Source organism: Fulmarus glacialis, unplaced genomic scaffold, assembly GCF_000690835.1.
Source record: "Fulmarus glacialis isolate BGI_N327 unplaced genomic scaffold, ASM69083v1 scaffold47451, whole genome shotgun sequence".
NCBI lineage: Eukaryota > Metazoa > Chordata > Aves > Procellariiformes > Procellariidae > Fulmarus > Fulmarus glacialis.
Genome location: NW_009194377.1, coordinates 21,126 through 33,427, shown reverse-complemented (window position 1 = coordinate 33,427; position 12,302 = coordinate 21,126). Strand labels below are relative to the sequence as shown.

At 37.9% G+C, this 12,302-nt stretch overlaps 1 protein-coding gene across 1 annotated transcript in view; it reads left to right on the top strand.

Moving 5' to 3' along the window:
- Nucleotides 1-482: 482 nt before the first annotated feature.
- LOC104072197 (collagen alpha-1(XIV) chain) overlaps nt 483-12,302 on the top strand; it is a gene marked incomplete at its 3' end in the record, with an annotated part of 32,444 nt that continues 20,624 nt past the window's right edge. The window contains exons 1-8 of the mRNA XM_009587738.1: nt 483-617; nt 1,664-1,786; nt 3,237-3,386; nt 4,051-4,167; nt 6,030-6,176; nt 8,518-8,592; nt 9,975-10,114; nt 11,338-11,461. Coding sequence (XP_009586033.1) covers nt 491-617; nt 1,664-1,786; nt 3,237-3,386; nt 4,051-4,167; nt 6,030-6,176; nt 8,518-8,592; nt 9,975-10,114; nt 11,338-11,461 — 1,003 coding nt within the window. The remainder of the gene's footprint in view (nt 618-1,663; nt 1,787-3,236; nt 3,387-4,050; nt 4,168-6,029; nt 6,177-8,517; nt 8,593-9,974; nt 10,115-11,337; nt 11,462-12,302) is intronic.

Below are 12,302 nucleotides of genomic sequence, written 5' to 3'. Positions count from 1 at the left end.
TCCTGCTTGCTCAGTCCATGCTTCCCGATCTGCTGAATTCATTTTCCTTCCTCCCAGGGAAGGAGGATTTTCTGTTCCCAAAGAACATCAACCTTTATTAGTGGGCATAGCTTTGGACAATCATATTCACATCAAGAATAAATACAATAAGAGGATTTATTTTGTCTGTACAGTAAAATCGTTTAAGTACTAACCATCCATATAGTACCAGTGGTTTAAGGAGCTGTAGTGGCTCATAGGTTTAATATAAAACTGTGTTATCCCATAGGCACATTCTCCTTTTTATTTTACTCGGGTATAACTGGTAGATCTGTTAAAAGGGGGGAAAATTTAATTATTTTATTTTACCATAGAGCATCAGAAATACTTAAAAATGCAAGCTATACAGCAATACTAGTAGAAAGTGGTGTCAGAGATCATGTAACATATGAAAAGGTTTTGGCCCTAGTCATTAAGCTTGATTGTTTCTGTTATTCTGACCATCCAGGTAATGGTGCCTCGGAGACAAAACACACTTCTGCTTCAGCCTCTGCTGTCTGATACAGAATACAAAGTTACCATCACTCCCATCTATTCTGATGGGGAAGGAGTCAGTGTCTCAGCTCCTGGCAAAACTTGTAAGTACAAACTTTCTGCTTGTCTTTGGCCAGGATATGCGTGAAGAAGTCTTGCTCTTTTGGCCTTTTTTCCTTGGCTGTAGTAATGTATTTTAGTATAAATGCGGGCTTATTTTGCATAACTTACATGACTCAAGAGCTTTGTATTAATCTCAGTTCATTGATTTATAAACAATGGGTTGCTTCTAATTGGCAGATTGTAGTTTATGTTCAAATACTGTGAGTTTGCAGAAACTTGTTGAGTAATAAAGCTGGTAAGTCCTTGATAGATAGCCCACCAAGGACAAGACAGCTAATGCAGAAAATAAAGTAAACAATGCCTGCTGGGGTAGTATCAAACCAACCATTGTACTGTTAGATTTTCTTTTGTATGAGATCATTACTTCCTAAAGGTCATTAGAAATGCTGCTGAACTTTTTATAAAAGTGATTGCATTATCTCTAGAGTTCTGACCAAGTACCAAAAGATTACTCAGCTGTAGCTAAAGTTCCCTCTCTACTGTATATTGGTAGAAAAATCATCTCATTGTGCACTGCTAGTCATGATAGTATAATTTTATTGAATTATTCTCCTAATTTACATAATTTCTGCCTAAATTGAAGTGCTATTTGGCAGACACTTAAATCACTTGTAAATCATTCCTTTGATTCCACGCCTTTGAAGGCGTGTTCACAAGAGCCTGATTTATACATTCAAAACTTTAGTGCACTTGGGTTGAAAGAAACTATATAAATAAAAGATAATTATCTCTGAATTGTCTTATGTTTTTAAAAAATGTAGGGACAAAGTTGGGAATTAATTTGAAAATTCATTGTTTGTTGAACAAAGTTTGTAATTAATCGTTGGTATAACTTTCTTAAATGTATCAACATTAATCCACTGGCATAATGCCAAGGAAGAATTTGATTAAAGACTCCCATTCTGGCATTTTTAACTATAAATCTGAGAGTACTTGCTATCTCACTATTTTCCTGTGCATAACTTGAGTTTTATGCATGTGCTTGTATGAGAGAAGCTTGTAAAAGCTCAGTTTGGTTTCCTTTTAGTACCCTTGTCTGCTCCTAGAAATTTACGTGTCTCAGATGAATGGTACAACAGATTACGTATCAGTTGGGATGCCCCACCATCACCAACAATGGGTTACAGAATTGTCTACAAACCTATCAACAGTGAGTTTTTAAACTGATTTTTTTTTGTCATTTGTTTTTGACTGTACAATGTCTTGACATCATCTTTTGCTGAATTTTGTACTTAAATCTTACAGTTGCAGCTACAGCCTTGAAAGTGCTATTATTTAGGTGTCTCAGGTTTTGAAATGAAAGTTTCATAGTGACAGAATGATACAGGTTGGAAGGGATCTCTGGAGATTGTCTGGTCCAACTCCCTGATCAAAACAGGGCCAGCTTGGAACAGGTTTCACTGGACCTTGTCCAGTCATGTTTGTAATATCTCCAAGGATGGAGATTTCAAAACCTCTCTAAGGATTTGTTGCAGTTTTTTACTACCCTTACTGTGAAATTGTTTTTCCTAATATCTAATCAAAATTTTCCATGTTGCAAATTTTGTCTATTTTCTCTTACCCATCTTCCTGTTAGCCTCAGAAGAGATTCTCCTCTACCGCCTCCCATTAGGTAGGTGTAGGCAGCAGTAAGATTCCCCCTTAGACTTTCCATCTTAAGGCTGATCAAACCCAACTCTTTCAGTCCGTCCTTTTATGTCATTTTACCATGACTCTATTTATTTCAGAGACTACCTTTGCTCTTTTCCTGTACCTCTCTTCTGAGTTCTCCTGTCCTTCAACTTCCTTCCCCTTACAATGCAAACAAAGCTTTAGTTTCCCTGACTTTTACTCCCACTCTACACCTCCCCAAAAAACTTGCCATTTTATTTGTTGCCCATTTTGTCTGTGCTGCATCCCTTGCCCACCTGCACATTGCAGCTAGACAAGGCACCCATTCTCCTTCAAATTTCTTTAGAAAAACACCATGCTCTATTGAGAGTGAAACACAAATGTGTGACCATTAAGGGACTAAAATACTCTCCAAAGACAATACTGTTGCCTGGTTTCTGAAATATATCCAGAACAGCTAAGAGAGGTGATAAAGGAGCTGTTTGCAGTTCTGAATCGGGAAAGTTTTATTCTTTTCTATTTTCATTATCATTTTTGCACAGTGTTAAATTATGCTGTTGTATAAGAACCCCTTAGGGACTGTTTTGCTGGCTGGCATCAGCTGCTCCCACCCCCCCAACCCCCCTGCCCCGTTGGTCCTGGCACACCATCAAACTGAGGAGATCTTTGGCTGCCTATTTAGGGCAGTAGTAAGTCACTGAAGCAGAACAAAAGAGTCTTAACAGATGCCAGCGTCTAGTCCTGCCCTAATGAATCCCACTGCTGAATTTCCCAAGTGTTTTGTGGCTTTTATCCATGCAAGGACTGAGCAGAGTGTCTTTGGTTTTGTGTATGGTTTAAAAAAAGAAAAAAAAAAAAAAAGGGCAAAAAAAAAGAAGCAGTAACTTTAGGAGCACATGTAATTTTGGACATGTCTTAAGATTTCTTTTAACTACCTGCTAATTCAATGGATGAGCAAATGATTTTCTAATCTATTTCATTTTTTGCAGTCCCTGGTCCTGCGTTGGAGACCTTTGTAGGGGATGATATTAATACCATTCTCATTCTAAATCTCTTCAGTGGAACGGAGTACAGTGTTAAAGTATTTGCTTCATACTCAACAGGCTTCAGTGATGCCCTAACAGGCATAGCCAAAACCTGTAAGAATGATTTCACACTGTTCAGATCTCTACAGGATGTTTTTCGCTATAACTAAGGCTTTGTGCAGCTCCCTGAATATATTTTCACATGGAAGACTTTCTCAGTTGTGTGCAAACTGTTTTCCTGAAATGAAAGTCTCTTTTTTTGTCATACAATATCAGGCTTTAAAATAATCTGCTGGATGTTAGCAAGACAGGGGTCATAAAGCAGATGTTGTTATTTATCAGCCAAACGTATTTGCATAGCAGTAGATATAAATCTCCTTAATGGAAAGTCTATTTAGTCTCTTTTTTTTTCCTAGCTCCATGTATATAATCTGATTTAGTCTTTTTATATCTAAGCTTCAATTTTAAATTAGATTTTGACAGAAGTGTTGCTGTTACAATGATATTTTTGTACTTATTTGTAATAACTGAATTTTTAGCAGTGTTCATTATTTAGTCTTAACTAAATTGACTTAAGTTCCAAACTTTCAGTCTAAAGGTTCACTTTTTTTTTTTAGTTTCCTGTTTTGGATTTTCTTGACATCATTTTTTAAAGTAGCTTTTGAAATTATTTGTTAGAAATGAATTTACACAAGTGTTTCACTATAATTCTTTTGTCTTTTTTTCTTGTATGTCTTATTAGAGGAATAAATCTAATTTTTTGGTGTTTAATTTTCAGTGTACCTGGGTGTGACAAATTTGGATTCCTATCAAGTCCGCATGACTAGCCTCTGTGCTCAGTGGCAGCTTCACAGACATGCTACTGCGTACAGGGTAGTTATAGAATCGCTTGTGGGTAAGTTACTAAATCATTGGGTATGGACCTACAGCCTAACCCAGCAAATTGAATTGCATAAGTTAAGAAATAGTATGCAGTCGGACCTGTAGACTGGCTCCTGAAATACTGGATATGGTGGACAGAAGAGAGTTGTGTACACATTGAAAGTTTCAGGAGTAGAAGTAGCATTCTGGTCCTTTTATATCAAACAGATGTTGATTACTTGTCCTTTTTATGGGAGAGAGTTTTATCTATCAGTAGAAGATAGGTGATTACCTGAGCTTTTCACTGGTGTGAGGGACAGAAGATGGGTCAAGGATGAACTGAATACATCTAAGATTATAAATAAACCATCAGTGATAGCTCTGTAGGATTAGGACGGACATGGGAGGAGGGCAGAAGGGTAGGAAAAGCTCTGATTGAATCCAGACCATGCTCACAGAGTCAGAACAGTGTCCAGTTTTGTCTGTTCTCATTCTGTTGATCATTAATTATAGCTTGGAGTAATGTTATTCATCTGGATAAACATGAGATATTTTTATGTGGCAACACATGGTGTCTTGATGCTTTTAGCACTGACTGTGTAGAAGGTGAATTACAGCCTCTTCCATCTCACTGATTCTCAGATGTAGCCAGAAGAGGTTATGGAGAAGTCACTATTTGTGCAAACTAACTCTCTTATCCCCAGTAGACACCAGTGATCTTTTGAACGGTGACAAATTAGAAGCTTGGATAACTTGAGAGAAGTGTAGTTAATAACATTTAATGGGATCTATCAAAGGTATCATGGAAAATAATACTAATTTGGTTGCAAAAAAAAATAATGACCTTTCTGTGGAATGGCAAATGGGTGGTGATACAGTTTATTTGAAGGCCTGGAATACAGTCAAGCTGTTCAGAAAGCAGAGATCCTGGCTGGCACAAGACAGCACAGATTTCCTTCTCATCTGGGAGCTGGCTAACATTCTGCTTTCATCATATAGAACTGCCAGAATTGTTTTAACTGAGCCAAAAGAGCCTAAATGAGAGCAGAACGAGCTAAAGTGTGAACAATTCCTTCTTATTAACATTTATCATGAAGAGTTTTGACTGTCAGGTTGGTTGTGTGTCACATTCAGGCAGTAATCAGTTATTTTTATACTAATGTAGCACTTCCTGATAAGCATCAGCTGTTTTTTCCTTGGCAGTGAATGACTGGCATTTTTTGTATGTACTCTGTAAAATGTGAGATCAGTTGCTTGCATTTCACTTCTTTCTGCTACAGATTATGAATTGTGCTGAAGGTTTTCTTATTATTATTAAAGTATACCTTATGCTATTTCCAGTACCCAGGCTTTTTCCATTGTCAAAACGTTTTCCAATTCAGAATTTAGCAGAATTAATTTCAGAACGCTGTAAATACTATTCCTTAACCAACTTGTTAGGTGGTTACTAGTGGAAGCTGGAATACAATATCTAGTTCGGGCTTTCTTGTAATTACTAAGCACATTACAGACTCTGAGAACCAGAGGCATAGACAAAGGATGCTGTAGAATTATATAATGCAACAATTCCTCATTAGACTCTGATAATTTAGGACCAGATCCAAAGCCCATTGATGACAGTGGTTTTTATTAACTTCAGTGCATAGGGTGAAATTAATCTTTTTTCCTGCAGATGTCTGACACATCCCCTCAGCTCCTACTTAAGGATGAAATGTTAGAGACACCTCTGCGAAGAGATGAATTTCCAGAAATAAGGCAGCATGTAGTTTATTAATTTATGTCAACCACTTGCCCTTCATCTCCTGTCATGTCACCGTCTTATTTCAGACTTGAATTACATTATTCAATACAGCAGTAAAGAAAAGTAAGTTCTAATCGTTTCTTTTATAATTCCAGATGGGAAAAAGCAAGAGGTAAATCTTGGTGGAGGGACACCTAGACATTGTTTCTTTGAGCTGATGCCTGGAACTGAATATAAAATCAGTGTTCATACACAGCTTCAGGAGATAGAGGGCCCTGCTGTAAGCATCATGGAGACAACATGTGAGTAAAATAGATCAGAGTTCAGCCAGCAGCGATAATGCTTGATTGCTTCTTGTGTTTTGCCCTTTGCCCACAGATGTGCTATTCCTACGCAGTTTCCTTTAGCTGAGTTTTTAATTTTTCAGCTACGTTGTGACTCCTCCACAGAGGTGCAGGATTCTTATACCACTTCTGTGTATTCCTTGTGAAGTCACATTCACCAACTGTATTGGACTTCTTAATGAGAAAGAAACAGGGAGGATGGTTTAGCTTTCTTCATAAAAAGTCCCACTAGGGGATACTCTAAAAATCTGTGACTTTGTAAAAAAATAAAAGAAAAAAAAAAGAAAAAATATCCAGAAAATGAAGCAAAGAGAGAAACAGGGAAAGTTTTGTATCCTGCAGCTCTTGTTATTTAGTAAAATTTCACCAGTGTCTGAGCAATTTATAGTTAAATGGGACTTCGATACCCAATCTACTTATGTATTTTAAAACAAACAAACAAACCAACATTTTTATTATTTTTCCCAATAACACAAGACAGGCAAAAAAACCCCTCACAGCTGTTTCTGAAGGCAAGATCCTGCTCTCATGAGTTCAAAACACTGCAAAACAATATACAGGATGAACAGAGTGAATATTTTAACATTATCTGTCTTTCTTCAAGCTCATTTTCAATCTCAGTGATACCCTTCTTCTCATACTATATTACTATACACCACAATGCTGTTACCCTTCTCTCAGGGTAAATAATGTTTATAATTTTCCTCTTCAAGTGAACCCTCCTACACTTACGGTTTCACAGAGGAAAAACTTGCTCAGGTGCATGACTCCACTTCTCAGTTACCCAGGGCCCCTTCTCAGAGCTGTGTGGAACAAGCCAAATTTCTCCTGCTTTTTGGAGGAATGCATTTTGTGTGCTCTGCAGTTCAGGGAGTTAGGAGACATCAGGAAGAACACACCTTGGCCTACATGTCCATTTGAGAAAGATGGTTTGTGATGCAGACAAATTATTGTATCACCTCCGAAGAAGACACTCTTCAGGGTGACCTGTAGCGCTCTGGTGCTCAGAGAGCAGCCTTCCAAGTCACCTTACTGCAGCTGTTACCCTTTCTAAGTGGAAGCTCCTGGTCTGTCTGTGGCCATGGAGGTCCTGGGCATTAGTTTCTTACAGGTGTTTCAGAGTCTTGGCCCTTTCTCTTGTTGAAGCCGATGGGAAAACCCACATCAGTTGCAGTGGGACCCAACTTTGATGTGGACATGAAGCTTGTAATGAATGCTGTTTGCACTAATCTTTCCCAAAGATAGGTGCCTTTTCTGAAGTTATTGTATCTATCTGTTGTCTATGAACATAACTTACATATTATAGCAAATAACAAGTATAGTCTTACTTGAAGGAATGATGCTCTGTCACCTGTGGCTTCTTACACTAATTGCATGGAAAAAAATTGGAAAAATGCCCTTGAATGAAAGCAGAAGCTTTTCCTCAGATACAGTTTTAGAAGTCAACACATGTGCATGTTATCTCTGAGCATTCAGCTAAGACTGTATTGAAAGGCACTAAATAGAGTTCTTGCATTCAGCAAAGCTGTCAAGTAGTGATCATGTATTCAGCTAGGTTTCTGGGAGGCTGTCATTCCAAAACTTATTTTCAGGAGAAGGATGAGACAGAGTAACCAGTTTTCAGAAACTCTGCTTGGTAACCTTAGTAGAAGTTGCTGCAGGCAACAAAGCCACAGTCCTGTAGAGTTGTGGTCAGAACTGCATTTCTAGCTGGAAACATAACAAGGTCTTCCACTGAATTCAGGAAAATCTTGATCAGGACAGGCTGTGATCTGCTCTGAGTGCAGGCACTGGCTTGTTTTTGCACTGTCTCTTTGTATTTTGGATTGCAGGACTAATATCTTCTTCCTTCCAGGATGGGTAGAAACCTAGTTTCTGTGACTAAGGACTGGTTGTTGTCAGAAAGGAAAAGGACACTGACCTTTTACAAAATGAATTATGAACACTAGGTCAAGAATGGGGCTGCCACATGGTTTACTACACTGTACTTTACTGCTACACTGTTTACTACTCCTCCAAAAAGGGGCAGTTGCAGTGGTAGTTCAGTTGTACCATTGTATCATTCATGCTGAAGTGCAGCCATTAATTGCTCTGTAATAGTACTATCCTTTTTGAAGTGGTCAGTAGAGGAGGACATTACATGCACATGGTCACCTACATGTCTCTCCAATTGCATAACTAGTTGATCAGAGATAATGAATTTTAAATGTGGAGATGAGTAGAAAATTCTCTGTTTGATATAGATAAAATATATTGGGCTTTTAAGCATTTTTTTAGTATTCCTTCCTTTTATTTCCAGTACCATTTCCAACTCAACCCCCAACAACACCTTCAACACCACCTCCACCACCTACAATCCCTCCTGCAAAAGAGGGTAAGTGCTGCATGTCTGGGTTTATAATAATTTTAAGGTGTTGATGCAATGTTTTTCTGCTTCTAACACTCTTTTAGACCTATGGGGATCAGATTTCAAAATGCATTTGCTACAACGACACTGTTAAGGCAGCTGGCTTAAATTTAATGAGCCAAAAATCTGACATCATTACTGTATTGTTGAAATTTGCGGAAAGGAGGGTTAATATGTGTGAGATTTTCTTTTTCCAGAACTCCTAATCCATACATGTTTTGCAAGTGAACCATATATCCTAGGGTAATTAAACTTCTAAAACTTCTATTTTTAATATTTTAATATTAGATGTATTTTTAAAAATATATCTACTTTAGGCAACGAGAAGAGTGTTGGCCATGTTCAGTCTCTTCTCTCTTTAAATGTAGACTTCCTTCTATTATCATTTGAACATGTAGTGTTTTGTACAGAGTCTCATAAATATTACTGTGAGGGGAGCATTATTGTTGGAGACTGAGGGTCAAATCCATCAGCTTGAAGTCAGTGGACCAAACTGATGTATAGTAACAGAGAATCTAATCCATAAGTACAGAAAAAAAAAACCTTATGTGTGTATTTTAGAACTGCATAGCAGCAGATTTTTTTTTTTTAATCCAAGGAGTAATCAGCAGAAAACTAGAAATACAGATATATATCCTCCTGTCCCATTCTCTGAATTTAGATGAACATTCTTCTTCAAGATGAAATATGTTGAAAAAATAACTTTGCTTTCAGACTGTTTGTTTTCTGACCCCAAGCAATAGACTTGGATTCTGTAAAGCATTGAAGGTTCCCAGTTCCCATGAAAGAGTGAGCAACTCGTGTGGGCAGGTGTACATCTCTGCAGGCCATTTTACATAGGAACATGCTGGAAGAAGATGAGATGGGGAAACCTGCGTTGCTCCTATAGAGTGCAGATAAGGGGGTGAGCATTAGGCACTACAGAGCTTGGGGTAACATTTGGAAGGGGCTAGTTTCCCCTGGGAACCTCCACAGTGGAGATTCTTTCATCTTGCTTACTGTGTCATGCTAGGAGTCTAGGAGTCTGGGATTGTGTAAGTTCATGTGTGGCTTTACTTAGCAACCTAAATAAAAATAAAAACGGTTAGCCAGATTTTAAACAACTGTTATGGCCTTGAAGTGTATTCTGTGACAGGATCTGTCAGTGCAGACCATTCACCCCTTGCAGAGCTCAGCTGGTTCTACACCTGCACTGAAGTCAATGCCAGCAGGTCTGTTTGCTAAAGCATTATTAACTAACATTAAACAAGAGCTTTTCATGACAGTTACATTTTCTTAAGTGACTTATGAGATTTCATGAGGAGTTGAGGCATTGCTCTAATTCCAAAATACTTGCTTTTGTTTCTCAGTGTGCAAAGCAGCCAAAGCTGACCTAGCGTTCCTAGTGGATGGCTCATGGAGTATTGGAGATGACAATTTCAATAAAATAATTAACTTTCTCTATAGCACTGTTGGAGCTTTGGATAAGATTGGTCCTGATGGAACGCAGGTAATCAACATGTAGAGAGACAGAGGGCGTGTGCACTTGACAGGGTATTTTAGACTAGCACCAGAAGTGAAATGAATCAAAAAGTAATTGACATCATTTCACACTTCTTTTGAAAATTTAAACTGCTTTAGGACACCATCTTTTTTCAATATCTTCTTTTATACACACCATATGGTGAAATTCATGAATGAATTTTGCTAGCATGAAGGCTAAGTATTATTTCAGTGTCCTCTAAATCATTGTAATGTGATTTAAGTTGTGTTAATGTTTTTGGTATTGGTGCTCACTGTTTTTTTCTAAATAAGCTAAAAATGGCATTGATAAGGAAAATTAAAAGTTCATTTATTTAAAATCACATGCTCTACAGACTCTACAGGGCTTGAAATAAAATATAGTATTTACAATGATTGTTCTGTTTACGTATTTGTTTGGAGAGATGCTTGAATCTGCTCCAGAAAAGATTACTGGCAAATATAATACTGTTTTAAGTGTTACCTGTATAATATGCAGTTTGGGATGGTATTGAAAATGATTTTTAACTTGTTCAAACACTGAAGAATGCTCAGTTTTTACTATTTCTTGCTACACAGCTATTTTCCCAGAATATAGTCCATGGTGCTTCAGAAACTTAGGCACAAGCTTAAGCTTAAGCATGTGAATAGATGAAAATCAGGGACACCACTTACAGAATATGAAATTTAATATATGTTTTGTGAGTTGTAGGGGTTTAACATACAGTATTGAATTACAGGGTCTGGACTAATGTAGCATCATATTTGGGAGAGGCAATATTTCGGAATATGTTCTTGCATCTTTCTATTACTTGCTTCAGTATTGCTCCCTAACTTAAGTTACTTATGTGCAGCTATTCGTTTGTGGAGACTGAATAAAGTCCCTGCAGTCCTGTGTATGAGTAACTACATGTTTGAGCAGCTGTAACTAGGACTTTGCTTTTGGGCTTGACTGAGAGTGCTTTTGTGGGTATTACTTTTCTCATCCTGTTTGCTGCAAAATGAAACCAGAAAGTGTTAGGTGGTTGTCAAGGCTGCAGAGAGTAAAATTAAACTTTATTTAGTGAAAGCTTCTTAAAGAGAAAAAAAATTCTGGCTTCAATTTAAGCAAAGTTACAAGATAAATCCTTGTTTTAAATGTGCTGATTCACTTACTTTTTGCTTATACACTGGGTAGTGCTTTAGCAATGAACACATCTTCTGTGTGCACAGGTGGCAATAATTCAGTTCAGTGATGATCCCAGGACAGAATTTAAATTGAATGCATACAAAACAAAAGAGACTCTTCTTGAAGCTATTCAGCAAATAGCCTACAAAGGAGGAAATACAAAAACAGGTGAGAAAGGTGATGATTATGATGCGGATTTTCTCCCTGCTACTCTCTGTGCAGTATTTCTTTCCCATTTGCTAAGTGGTTTAATATATCAGTGCAGAAACAGTGAGAACATGGTATCTCCACACTGGAGGGGAAAGGTTGAGCTTTGAAGTTAGAAAGTCTTCGTAATCTGCAGTTTACACCCTTCACCCCCTACTGCTGGGTATTCACCCCTCTGACCAACAGTGATGTCAAGGATCAGGGAGGAAGGGAGAAAGGCAGCTAGACAGAAGTGACTGACTGTGGGGATTGTGGAAGGTGGACTGGGGAGTAATATGAAATCAACTTGGCAAGTGGAAAAGTGGGACGGGAGAGAAGGTGGGAGGGAGCTTGCAGAGCATGTAGAAAACAGTGGACAGAGTGGAGGGTCTGTTTGGTTATAAGCCAGGACAGTTAAACCGCAGTGGTATGTTTAAGACCGGGCTGGGGAAAGATGTCTGCTAACTGAATGTAGTTACATTTTAATTGATCCCTTAAGATAGCTCTCTGATGTGAAGAAATTAAAAGATGAGTGCTGAAAGGGTTAAAATCTGTTTTAGTTGGAAACCATATGTTTTATTATTCTCAGACTGCACAGAAATTTCTTGCAGCTGTTGCATTGCATCCAATCTCAGTAGTATCAAAATAACACATTTTCCATTTACTCAAGAAAATGCTACAATGGCACTTTTAGTGGTTACCTGGACTGTGCCCTACAATCCAGTAAGGGAGGATTTTGTTATCTCTAACCTGCACAGAATACTGTTTCCCACACATGTCATGTTCTTTATCTTCACCTTCTGGACTGAAAAATGGATGGCTG